The 12,658-nt window shown below is 35.8% G+C and overlaps 1 protein-coding gene across 2 annotated transcripts in view; it reads right to left on the minus strand.

Annotated features, from left to right (window-relative positions):
• Window positions 1-12,658, minus strand: part of TMEM38B (transmembrane protein 38B) — a 67,374-nt gene that overhangs the window by 16,923 nt on the left and 37,793 nt on the right. For both annotated transcript variants that reach the window (XM_036262102.1, XM_036262103.1), the window contains exons 3-5: window positions 9,498-9,682; window positions 8,589-8,676; window positions 3,307-3,424 (exon numbers count right to left, since the gene is read on the minus strand). In XM_036262102.1, the coding sequence (XP_036117995.1) occupies window positions 3,307-3,424; window positions 8,589-8,676; window positions 9,498-9,682 (391 nt within the window). The remainder of the gene's footprint in view (window positions 1-3,306; window positions 3,425-8,588; window positions 8,677-9,497; window positions 9,683-12,658) is intronic.

Consider the following 12,658-nt stretch of genomic DNA (forward strand, 5'->3'; position numbering starts at 1 on the left):
ATACATACTACAAAATAAATGACCTCAAAAACATGCTAAGTGAAAGAAACCAGACACAAGACCACATATTATAGAACTCAATTTACATAATATGTCAGAATAAGCAAATTTATAAACAGAAAGTAGATTAGTGGTTGTCTACATCTGGGGGGATTAAAGGAAAATGTGAAGTGACTGCTAATGGGTACGAGGTTTCTTCTGGGGGTGATGAAAATGTTTTAATATTGATTGTGGTGATGGTTGTACAACTCCGACTATACTAAAAACCACTAAATTGCATCAAAAATTTACTAGACTTAATAAATGAATTTGGCAAAGTAGCACAATACAAAATTAAAGTCAAGAAATCGATGGGATTCTTATACACCAATGATGAACTCACAGAAAGAGAAACTAAGAAAACAATCCCATTTACCATTGTGACAAAAAAGATACCTAGGAATAAACTTAACCAAATAAATAAAGGACCTATTCACAGAAAACCACAGGTCATTGAAAAAAAAAAAATAGAGGAAGATATAAAAAAGTGGAAGCACATACCTTGTTCATGGATTGGAAGAATTAACATAATTAAAATGTCCATACTACCCAAAGCAATCTATAGATTCAATGCAATCCCCATCAAAATACCAACAACATATTTCACAGAACTAGAACAAATACTTCAAAAGTTCATATGGAACCAAAAAAGACCTTGAATAGCCACAGCAATCTTGAAAAAGAAGAACAAAGTAGGAGGGATCACATTACCAGATTTCAGGTTATACTATAAAGCCACCGTAATCAAAACAGCCTGGTACTGGCACAAGAACAGGCATATAGACCAGTGGAACAGAACAGAGAACCCAGAAATGGACCCAAGGCAATATACTCAATTAATATTTGACAAGGGTGGCAAGAGCATACAGTGGAGTAAAGACAGTCTATTTAATAAATGGTGTTGGGAAAATTGGACAGCTACATGCAAAAAAAAAATGAAACTAGACCATCAACTTACACCCTACACAAGAATAAACTCAAAATGGATAAAAGACTTAAATGTGACTCATGAATCCATAAAAATCCTAGAAGAAACTGTAGGCAACAAAATTTCAGACATCATACGCAGCAGAATTTTCACTGATACATCACTTAAAGCAACAGAACAAAGGAGAAAATGAACACATGGGACGACAACAAACTAAAAAGCTTCTGCAAAAGATACAGTCATCAAAATGGAAAGGCAACCCACTCTATGGGAGAGCATAATTGCCAATAATATGTCAGAGAAGGGGTTAATTTCCAATATATATAGAGTACTCATGCAACTCAACAAAAGGAAGACAAAGAATCCAATTAAAAAATGGGCAGAGGAACTAAATAGACACCTCTCCAGACAGGACATACAAATGGCTAAGAGACATATGAAGAAATGCTCAACATCACTAATCATCAGAGAGATGTAAATTAAAACAATAATGAGGTATCACCTCACACCTGTCAGAATGGCCGTTATCAACAAATCATCAAACAACAAGTGTTGGTGAGGGTGTGGAGAAAAGGGGACTCTAGTACACTGCTGGTGGGAATGCAGACTGGTGCAGCCACTATGGAAAACACTATGGTGTTACCTCAAAAAATTAAAGACAGTCTATTTAATAAATGGGAAATTGAACTTCCATTTGACCCAGTGGTCCCACTTCTAGAAATATACCCTAAGAAAACTGAAATACCAATCAGAAAGAATATATGTACCCCCATGTTCGTAGCAGCACTATTTACAATAGCTAAGATCTGGAAACAGCCCAAATGTCCATCAGTAGATGAATGGATAAAAAAGCTGTGGTACATATACAGCTGTAAGAAAGAAAGATCTCTTATCCTTTGAGACGACATAGAGGGACCTGGAAAGTATTATCCTAAGCAAAACAAGCCAAACAGAGAAAGACAAGTATCATATGATCTCACTTATTTGTGGAATATAATGAACATAACAGTCTGAAGAATGGGGTAGTCCCAGAGACATGGAAGTGGAGTATAGACTGACAATCCCCAGAAGAGGGGGTGGGGGGGGTGGATAAACCACAGAATTTATATGCATGTATGCATGAACAATGGACATGGACAACAAAGCTGGGGACAAGGTGGGGAGGTGGGGAGGGGGAATCAGTGCGGGGAAAAGGAGAAACATCTGTAACAAAAATAAATTAATGTAAAAAATTTTAAAAAATAAAAACCACTGAATTGTATACTGTAAATGGATGAATTGTATGGGATGCGAAATATATCTCAGTAGAACTGTTACAAAGAAATACACACAGCCCAAAATGTGAGGACTGGAAGAGGAAGGCACATGTGAAGAGATTTTGCCTCAGATATTTGCATTACTTAAATTACCTCCATTGCAAAGACTACAGAAACAGAACTAAATGATCCTCATGGTGACTTGGTTCTTTCTAAGACATAAATTTATATAATATACACTGTTTCCTTTTAAGAATTCTGTAGATAAATTTTTGGCCAAAAATACCTAGGCTGAGATCCAGTTAGCTATAAAATTTCTCTAGGCATAAATAATAATCTTATTTTAAAAACAGTTGTCTAGCTGTGAATAGGGAATAATATCTAATAATGGTAAGAAGAACTGTAATCAGAATTAGTCTCATGATACAGCTGCAAATAGAATTCATAAGATGTGTCAGGCACAGTAACAGAATGACATACATCATCTCCAACGCTCTCAATATCAGCACAATGAACATGAGGAAAATCAAGATTTGGAGACATTAAGTGAATTGTCTATTCAGGGATTAGAGAGCAAAGCTAGGTTTGAACTTAAGACAACCTGTCTCTAAAACCTATGATCTTATATCACACTACTTCCTATCTTCAAGAAGGAATAAAGCTTCAAACCAGATAATAACAATACAAGAGACTGACCACAAATGTCCTAATATGAAATTTAAAAATGTTAAAGCTTAAAGGAACCTCAGAGAACATCTACCCAAGTACCTCATTTTACAAGTAAATGTCATGACATTGTGTTTTGCGGTCTCTGATCAGCCTTGGTTATTTCTACTACTCTCTGGCCTCCAATATACTATTAGTTTATCTGCAAGTCATTCCTGGTAGTCTCACCATAAATCAAATGAGGAATCATAGGAGAGCTAAGTTTCAAAAAGTCATGAATTTGCTGAATAAACTCCCCAAAATTCATCTTTTTAGTCTGTAATAACAATAAAAAATAAATGTTCCTGTTACTTGCCTCGTATGCAGAATTTGGTTACACAGACTTTGTAATACTGTACTGCTACTTTGAACTCTTACCTTTGTGACCACAAGAAACACGGTATAGAAGAACACAAGATGATGCCTTGATATTGCCAAATGCTCAGTGTGCTGGAATGTGAAGATAACTGACCCCAGCAGGGTTACCTTGGCAGGGCTGAAAATAAAACATACTTTAAGTCAGTAAGTAATTCACATGATCTATGTCTATATTTCTCAAAGAGTCTCTACAAAATACTAATTTAATGAGTTATTAATAGATATAACACAAAAAATGAGTTCTGTGAATCTACTTACAAAGTTTTGGAAATGCTAGTTATAGAAAATTAAATACCTTTCTTCACAGCATAAAATATCAGAGATTTTAGCCCAGCTGGTGTGGCTCAGTGGTTGAACGTCGACCCCACGCACCAGGAAGTCACCAATTGGATTTCCAGTCAGGGCACATGCCTAGATTGTGGGCCAAATCCCCAGTTAGGGGCATACAGGAGGCGGCCAATTGATGTTCTCTCTCATCAATGTTTCTCTCTCTCTCCCTCTCCCTTTCTCTCTCTCTAAAATCAATAAAGAAAAAAAAATTTAAATATATCAGATATTTTAGAATGTCCATACATGTTGTGACTCTGACAGAGTACATTTCTACATGCAATATTTATAAAATATATTTTACCATATAACATTTTCTCACAAAGGATCTGAAAGTCCTATGTTCCACAGCATAATTTGGGAAGTGTAGATTAGTCCTGAAAAAACCTTACAATGCTAAACAGGTTCCTTGGGTGGGATTGGGGAAGGAAAAGAAGGCCCTGATTTGTAGGATTTTCTCATTTCCATTGTATAAATATTCCCATCACAACCACTTCAGGTTGCTGTGTAAAATAGAGACGAGATATACACAACTGGCCCTATAAACCAGTATGAGCTACCTCCAGCACACAATATCCACATTAGCTAATATCTTAATAAATTAATGCTGAATGTTTAAAGTCTATAAGATGGTAATCTACAAATAAGAAGCACTATTTTCATGTCATACATTTGCCACATATTTAAAGCATATCACAGTAACAGATCACTATCTAGCTCTTTATGATTATAACTAAAAAAAGATAAATAGTAAATTCTCAGAATGTAAAAGCCTCTATGAGCCATTTTATGAAAAACAGAATTGATTATTTCAAGCTAAGGACTAAGTTCAAAATGAATTAGGTTTGGGCAACAGGATTTTGGACTTTGCTTAACAATGATCAGGCCGCATTCCTGTTTTGGAAAAGTGGTTTCTAAACTTTTAACTGTGTATCCCAATTGGTAAAAATGTATTTAAGATACTTCCTAAAGTAAGTTTATCAATTCATTTGTGAATTATATACATGTATAACTGTATTATAAAATGTACACCAATTGAGATTTTAACAAGATGAGATAAGAAAAAACAAATAAAATTAGGTCTGTCTTAATGTTATTTTGGTACTCTTTGTTTCTAATAGTTTGGTTTCAATACTGCCTCATCACAGGCATCCTCTTAGCATACACACATTCCATTCTGGATTGTGTTCTTACAGCATAAAACCAGAAGCAATGAATGTGAGGAACAAGGAATGTAGACAATAAATTGGGGCAGGGAATTGGAAAAGGGCTGGGATTTAGGAAAAAGGCAGTGAGATTGGTCAGGAAGATCAGGAAGCATTTAGGAAATTCTTATAGTAGATTCCTGTGAAACTAGTAAATAAGCCATCTGCTTCCAAAATACAGCGGTACAATAGGTACAGAGTAACAGTTATAGGCATTTCCATTCCAAAAGGGAAAAAAAAAAAAACAGAAGAAAGAAGTCACTGGTCCTACATAATTCCAAAATCCAGCAGGGCAAATTCCAGTAGGTTCTGAGGTCTGGGAATAATCTTCTATGGCTTGAGGCTGTGTCCTCTGAATGTGCAGTTCCAACCCCTGCACTCAGGGCTCTGGCCTTTGCACCTGCAACTCCAGCCTGTGTGTCTGGCCTCAGGCCTCGAGGCCCACAGCTCTCACCTTAAGGCCATTCTTACTTTTCCTTAAAGGGTAGCATATGTTTGCAGCTGAGCAGTTTTATTAGCCTGTTTCCTGTCTGTAAAATTTTGGGAGTCTGATAGCCCTCTTTTAATTACATCTTATCTCTGTCCCTCTCAGTCCAAACTGGCAATGTTTCTGCTGATATAACATTTTCAAGGACCTTGTGGATCTCCTGTGTATGACACAGGGATCCATGCCATTAGTCAAAATGGTCCTTCATAAATTTTTCGTGAATAATCCCATCTCTAGTCCTGGTTTCTGCTCTGCTAGCTGAATGGATCCATGTATCACATGCCTGATCCCTTTTTACACTAGCAAAAATTGTCCAGCAACACCCTTGACTTTCTCTCCACAGCAAGCTTTCCTAAGAATAAGTCTCCTAATTTTATCATCTTTTGCAATCTAGATTGGCTGAGAATTTCCTGAATCAAGTCTTGGTTTCTTTTTGTAGTAGTTATTCCCTCAATTCAACTCTTTCCTCTCACACTTTATTATAAGCAGCAAGAAGAAACCAGTCCAGACCTTCAACACTTTGCTTCTAAATCTCCTCAGCTAACTATCCAAGTTCACTGCTTATCAGTTATGCTTATAAGTTATGCAATTTAGCTAAGTTTTCTGCCACTATGTAACTGTATCATCTCTCAAGTTTCTAATATAATGTTCCTCATTTCCTTCTGAGCACTCACCAGCACCTCTAACATTCATATTTCTACCAATATTCTGTTTATGACAACACATGTATTCTCTAAGACTAAATAGGTTTTCTCTGATATGCAAAAGAATTTGGAAACAGAGATAGAAAAACTTAAATATATACACACATACACAAAATATCATGATGGACAAAGTATAATAAGTGCCTGACAGATTGTCAATCATTCACTCATCTAATATTTATTGTCTACTGTGTGGTAGGTGCCTGGGATACAAAAGCAATAAAAAAAGACAAAAATCCCTGTCCTTGTCATCTTGTATTCTTGGAAGCGTTGGAGGGAGGCCAAGGGAAGAGGAGAATAAATAAATGATAGAATATGACAAATGCTGTGTGAAAAAAGAATACTAGAAGAAAATGTTCCCATTTTAACCAGGGTAGTCCTCTCTGAGAAGGTGAGCTTTGAGAAAATACTCTGAATAACGTAGATAAGGAGGTAGCCACCTGGGAAAAAAGATTCTGGACAGAGAGATAAGCAAGCATTAAACTAGACCACACCTGGCTTTTTTAAGAACAGAGTGTAGTGAACATGGGAATGAATAGTAAGAGATGAAATCAAAGCAAATTGGGTGTGGGGGAGAGGCAGATCTTGGAGGGTCTTATAGGCCATTTGGGGGAGTCACTGAAAGTTTCTGAACAGAAAAGAAACATAATTTGATTTCAGTTTTAAAGCCCCAAGAAATGGCTTATAAAAGATTTATTTTTTATTTTATTTTTTTATCCTCACCCAAGGATACTTTTCCATTTTTTGTACAGATAGAGTGGGAGGGAGAGAGAGGAAGGAGAGAGAGAGAGAAACATCGATGTGAAGGGACACATCGAGTGGCTGCCACCCGCACGACCAACCAGGGCCGGGGACAAACTGCAACCGAAGTACGTGCCCTTAGCGGGAACCGAACCCGGGTCTCTCCGGACCGCAGGCCGACGCTCTAACCGCCGAGCCAAACTGGCCAGGGCTATAAAAGATATTTTTAAAGCATGCACTAAAAATTAGAAAAATTTTCCCTTAATTACACTAATGCCTTATTTATATGTTATTATCAACCAAAGCCTCTTTGTTCTATTTTAAACTGCCTCATTCCAGCTTTAAGGAGTACTTTCCAAGTTAAATATCCTGGAATTTTTTGGTTCTCAAACATATACTTCATTATCCATAGCGTTTCTCAACTTTCTTTTTTTTTATTTTTTGGTTAATCTTCACCCATAGAATTTTTTTCCCATTGATTTTTTTTTTTTTAGAGAAACTGGAAGGGAGGGAGGGAGAAAAGGAGAGAGAGAGAGAGAGAGAGGGAGAGGGGGAGAGAGAGAGAGAGAGAGAGAGAGAGAGAGAGAGAGAGAGAGAGAAACATCGATATAAGAGAGATACATCAATTGGTTGCCTCCCACACATGCCACCGGGCCAAGGATAGAACCTGCAACCCAGCCAGGCATGTGCCCTTGAGCAGATTTGAACAAAGACTCTTCAGTGCACAGGCTGACATTCTAACCACTGAGCAACACCGGCCACGGCTCAACCTTCATTTTTAATCCATTCTAATGAGCTTATTTTCACATAAAGTCCTTCCTTGCCTTGATTATTAGGCCCACTATTCCCTAAATCTTTTCCTCCTGGAATTGTGGGAACAGAAACTTTACTTCTCTGTTTCATTTTTCAGATACACAGGGATATATTTGTGATTTATTTAATATTGGGTCAGTGTCATTAGAAAATATCTAACAATTAGTTTTTTTAAGTGGACACAAAAGGTAGTATGCATTGAACAAGTAGGCTATTTACTCTAATCTTTTTCTTATTGTTATATACAATTAAGCTCAACTTTCATTTTTAAAGCAGCTAACAGGGCTTTATGACAATGTACTGATTTGTTCTCATAAGCTTGACATTTTACTAACAGAACTATATAAATTTGAAATCTGGGTGATTTCATTAATGAAAATGCCAAGAGCCTGCAACTGATTAATTTCCACAGAGAAGTCTGTGCCTATGTAATTCTCTGTCCATAAATTCATAGTCTTCCCACAATTCTATAATAATCTGGAAATTTTTGATTGATTTTATTTCCTAAGGAAAGGAACCCACAGATAAATGAATATATATATATATATATATATTACACACACACACATAGTTGCTGTTAATCCTCACTCAATGATTTTTTTTTAGAGTGGAAGGATGGAAGAAAGGGGTAGAGAGAAAAACATCAATGTGAGAGAGACACATCAACTGTTGCCCCTCGCACAACCCTGACAGGGTGAGGAATTAAACCTGCAACCCAGGTACATGCCCTTGAATCAAACCCAAGACCCTTTGGCCCACGGGCCAATGCTCTAACAGCTGAGCTAAACCAGCCAGGTCTCAATATATATTTTAAAAACTACATTTGAAAATGAGCAGACTTTTTAAAAGAATAAAGTGTCCTGGTTTTCTTTCCATTATTACTACTATTTATTTTTTTCACCTATATTTCATCCACATTTAGAATCCATAAAATGTTTTTAAAAACAAATTTGATGGGATCTGGGGTTAAAAAGTCAGGTCTCAGTATAGTTTATGCCAACTCACTAGGACATCTTCAGCCATTCATCAGCTTGTGGTTTCCAACCTCCTTTTACCAACTGCTCAAAATTTGTGATAACGCTACCACCTGCACCTAAAATTAAGAAAATTAAACAAGAATATTTAGCCAAATTTTCTAGAGAAATTATTTTAAACAAAGCCATAATGTTATCTCCTGACTTAAAATCCCAGTTTGGGGAAGAAGAAAAAAAGTTGCCTTATACATTTATGGAACTGACACTATTGTAATTTTTCCCCTTCACCATCATGGCAACTGTATACTGTACCATAATTAAGGTTAAAATTGGGTCCTCGGGCACAGAGATATGGCTAGAGGTTTGTTTCAGACCTGAGAATAAAATCCTCTGCTTTGTCATTTCCTTCTCTGGTATTAGTTTTAGGTAAAATACACTATATTTGAGATTGGAGAAATTTGTTCAATTCCTACATACAAAAACACTGAACAAGAAAGGTAAGTAATGTAAAGCAAACATGAACCCATAATCAATCATATCAATCATATTTACCATTTCCAATTATTCAGGATTAAAAAAACAAAACAAAATTTTTTACATGCATAATTTCTTATGGAAACTTTATTTATGATGATACTTACTATACCTTAATTAATTGTGAATCCCTCTAGTTCTGGGGATGCCAATGAAACCAATCATAAAAGTTTTATATGGGCTCAAAAAAGTTTGAGTTGGGCTCAAAATAATGACTGATGGCTAATACTAGTGAAAAGTGCTAGTTTTGAATTAACTTTAGTAGCCAACAGATACAAGTCTTTCATCCTTCAAAAAAGTCATTGCTATTAAAGTATGTGGTCCCCATTAATGTAACTAGAGAATTGTTCAGTAGTTGTAGTACACCAATAACAGAATATTTATGAACACATGCTGTTAATATTACCTCGGGCCCATCCAATAGCTATCATGACTATCCAGCCATTTTTGTAATAGCTATTAGCATGCGTGACTCCACCTACTATTTTCCAAGTTCTGGTCACTTCCTTCATTCCTGCAGCCAGAAGTTGTACAGGTAGGAAAGAATAGCCCTGGGAAACTAGGTCATGTGGGCAAAAAAAAATAATATACCTGAAATTAAAATGTAAATATTTTAATATATAAATAGAATCAGAACAGAAATAAAAAACAGCATATCAGCAATAACAAAATTTTACAAAACACAACAAACATAAACATAAACTCCATATAAACATGGAATTTGACTTCAAGAAGACCACGGATTGGGTAGAGTTGATTTTTTTAAAAATCACATGAAATACATATAATAATTTCACAAAAAGTCATAATCAGAGGGAAATTTCAACTTGCTTGGACTTCTAAATACTCTATATCTGTCAAAAAGTATTTACTGAGTTCCTAATTTGTACCTACACTCTTCTAGAATGCTAAATGCTAAATCCACTAAAAATAAACAAAGAAACATATAATCACTTCTAGGGTAGAGAGTGTTTTTTCTCTGGGGAAAAAAAAAAAGAAATGGAAAAGGGCCCTTGGTAGCTGAACAATGGCTGCATCTCAACCCCACTAAATCTTTACCTGTGCGGTACATAAACTGCAAACTATACAAAGAAAGGTCATAGCTCTCAAGGAGATAGATTTGTATTAAGGAAAAATATAGTTTCATATAGCTAAAAGAATATGAAGCTTGTTCTTCAATTCAGTTGAGTAAGATTAAGTTTTAACCAATGAAATTGTGATACTAGTTTAAGATAATTCACTCCTCCTCGGGTGAATTATTTTTTGAAGCTTCATTTGTTCTAAGCATCTGTTCAAACAGTTTAGCAGTAGTGTTAAATTGGAAAACACTCTACTTTTTCCCCCTTTTCCTAAAAATACTCTCTAGCTGACAATTTTGTGCTTAAAGCAGAACATGTCTTCCTTCTAATGGAGTGATATGGAATACACTATATGAAAAAAGTATTATATTTCTTCAAAAAAAGTTGTTAATCTTATTGCAATTCATGATTCATAAAGTAAGAATTTTGAAAAGTACGCATGGAATATGAAATCTATTTGCCAAAATACTGCTTTGGAGACCCAATACAAGATGCATTGGTTTGTTCAGCCTGAGGCACACTTTCTCCTTTATCTCCACCTACCAATTCCTTCTTATTCTTCAAGGTCCCACTCAAATAGTATCAAATACACTGACTCGAGGAGTTTTGTTTTATTTAACATTCTCAGTTCAAACTAAATTCTAATGACTCTGTACAACTAAAACAATTGGTTCCTATGCCTAAACATAGATAGCTCTTAATACATTTTTCTTTATACTATACACAGTGGAGCAAAAGTATGTTTACTGTTGTTCATATGGAAAACAATACAATAATTAATAAATAATAACACAAAAATAAACCTGTTTTTGTTTACTCACAACTACTTTTGCCACCCCCTTTACAAAGGTTGCAATTCTCATAATAAATTATAATAGACTTCAAATGGCAGGAATAATTAATCCTGTTATCCCCTCACCTAAAACTCAGCATGATGAAAAGTAGTCCTGAATTAAATCATTTATTAACAGTTAATCTTGAGGCAAAATACAAAATATATCAAATCAAAGACCAGTTGATAATTAAAGAGATTGAGATAAAGCAATAAATTACCTGAAAGCAGTAAAAAGCTTTTTGAAAATTACTAGTATGATTTTTAAATTTTACATGTTCATATATTTTGAAAGCCTCTGTAAATTTCTCTCTTTAAATATAAAACAAATTTTCAAGAAGTCAGTTAGATATTGGGGTAGGGGGATGAGTTACACTTAAGCAATTTTTAAATGGATTTTAAATAAAATTAAAATATTTTGGTATCCATTGCAGATCAGATTAAGAAAGAGAGATTTGGTTTCAAAAGTAACACACTCAAACAAACAACAAACAAAAATATAAATGACCCCATTTCCATTCTCTACACTGAGACTATCTTCAATGAGTTAAAAACCTATATTATAAGAGCAATCTTGGACTTTTTTAAAATTTTTTATATATTTTTTTCTTTATTGTTTGTTAGAGGAAGAAAGGAGAGGGAGAGAGAGATAGAAACATCGATGGAAAAGAACATCCATTGGTTGCTTCCTGCATGCCCCCCACTGGGGATTTGTCCCACAATCTGGGCATGTGCCCTGACCCGGAATTGAACCAGTAACCTCTTGGTGCATGGTTTGATGCTCAACCACTGAGCCACACTGGCCAGGCACAATCTTGGACTTTTTATGTTCAACTATGTAACATCATGACATACAATCCAAAATTTGTAATTATTGCTATTTTTAATAAATGAGTGTTTATTTTATTTAATCGTATATCTCTAAAGTATACCTATAATAAGCTAACATTTAAAACAGGTCTCGTTTTAATGTTAAACAGTCATGGGCAAAAGAATAATTATTTATTGTGCTCAGTAAGTAGACTTACAAGTAATGTATTGTGCTCAAGCAGACTAATGGCTTTTAAACAACCATTCCTGCTCTATAACACAAGTTAATTTTTTTTTTTATCCTCACCCGAGGACACTTCTCCATTTTTTTTTCAATCCTCCCCCGAGGACATTTTTTGTTCAGATAGAGGAAGAGAGAGAAATATCGACGTGAAAGGGACACATCAAGTGGCTGCCTCCCACATGACCCCAACCAGGGCCGGGGACAAATTACAAATGAGGTACATGCCCTTAGCAGGAACCAAACCCGGGTCTCTCTGGACCGCAGGCCAATGCTCTACCCGCTGAGCCGGCCAGGGCACTTTTCCATGTTTTGTTCAGATAGAGTGGGAGGGAGAGAGAGGAAGAGAGAGAGAGAAACATCAACATGAAAGGGACACATGGAGCAGCTGCCTTACGCACAACCCCAACCAGGGCTGGGGACAAACTGCAACCAAGGTAACTGCCCTTAGCGGGAATCGAACCAGGGTCTCTCTGGACCACAGGCCGACACTCTAACCACTGAGCCAAACCTACCAGGGCACAAGTTAGCTCTTTAAAATTTCTTTAATGAAACACTCAACCAGTACTCATTAAGCAATCATTATGTCCCTCCTTCTGTAAAAA

Source organism: Molossus molossus, unplaced genomic scaffold (assembly GCF_014108415.1).
Source record: "Molossus molossus isolate mMolMol1 unplaced genomic scaffold, mMolMol1.p scaffold_m16_p_14, whole genome shotgun sequence".
Lineage (NCBI taxonomy): Eukaryota > Metazoa > Chordata > Mammalia > Chiroptera > Molossidae > Molossus > Molossus molossus.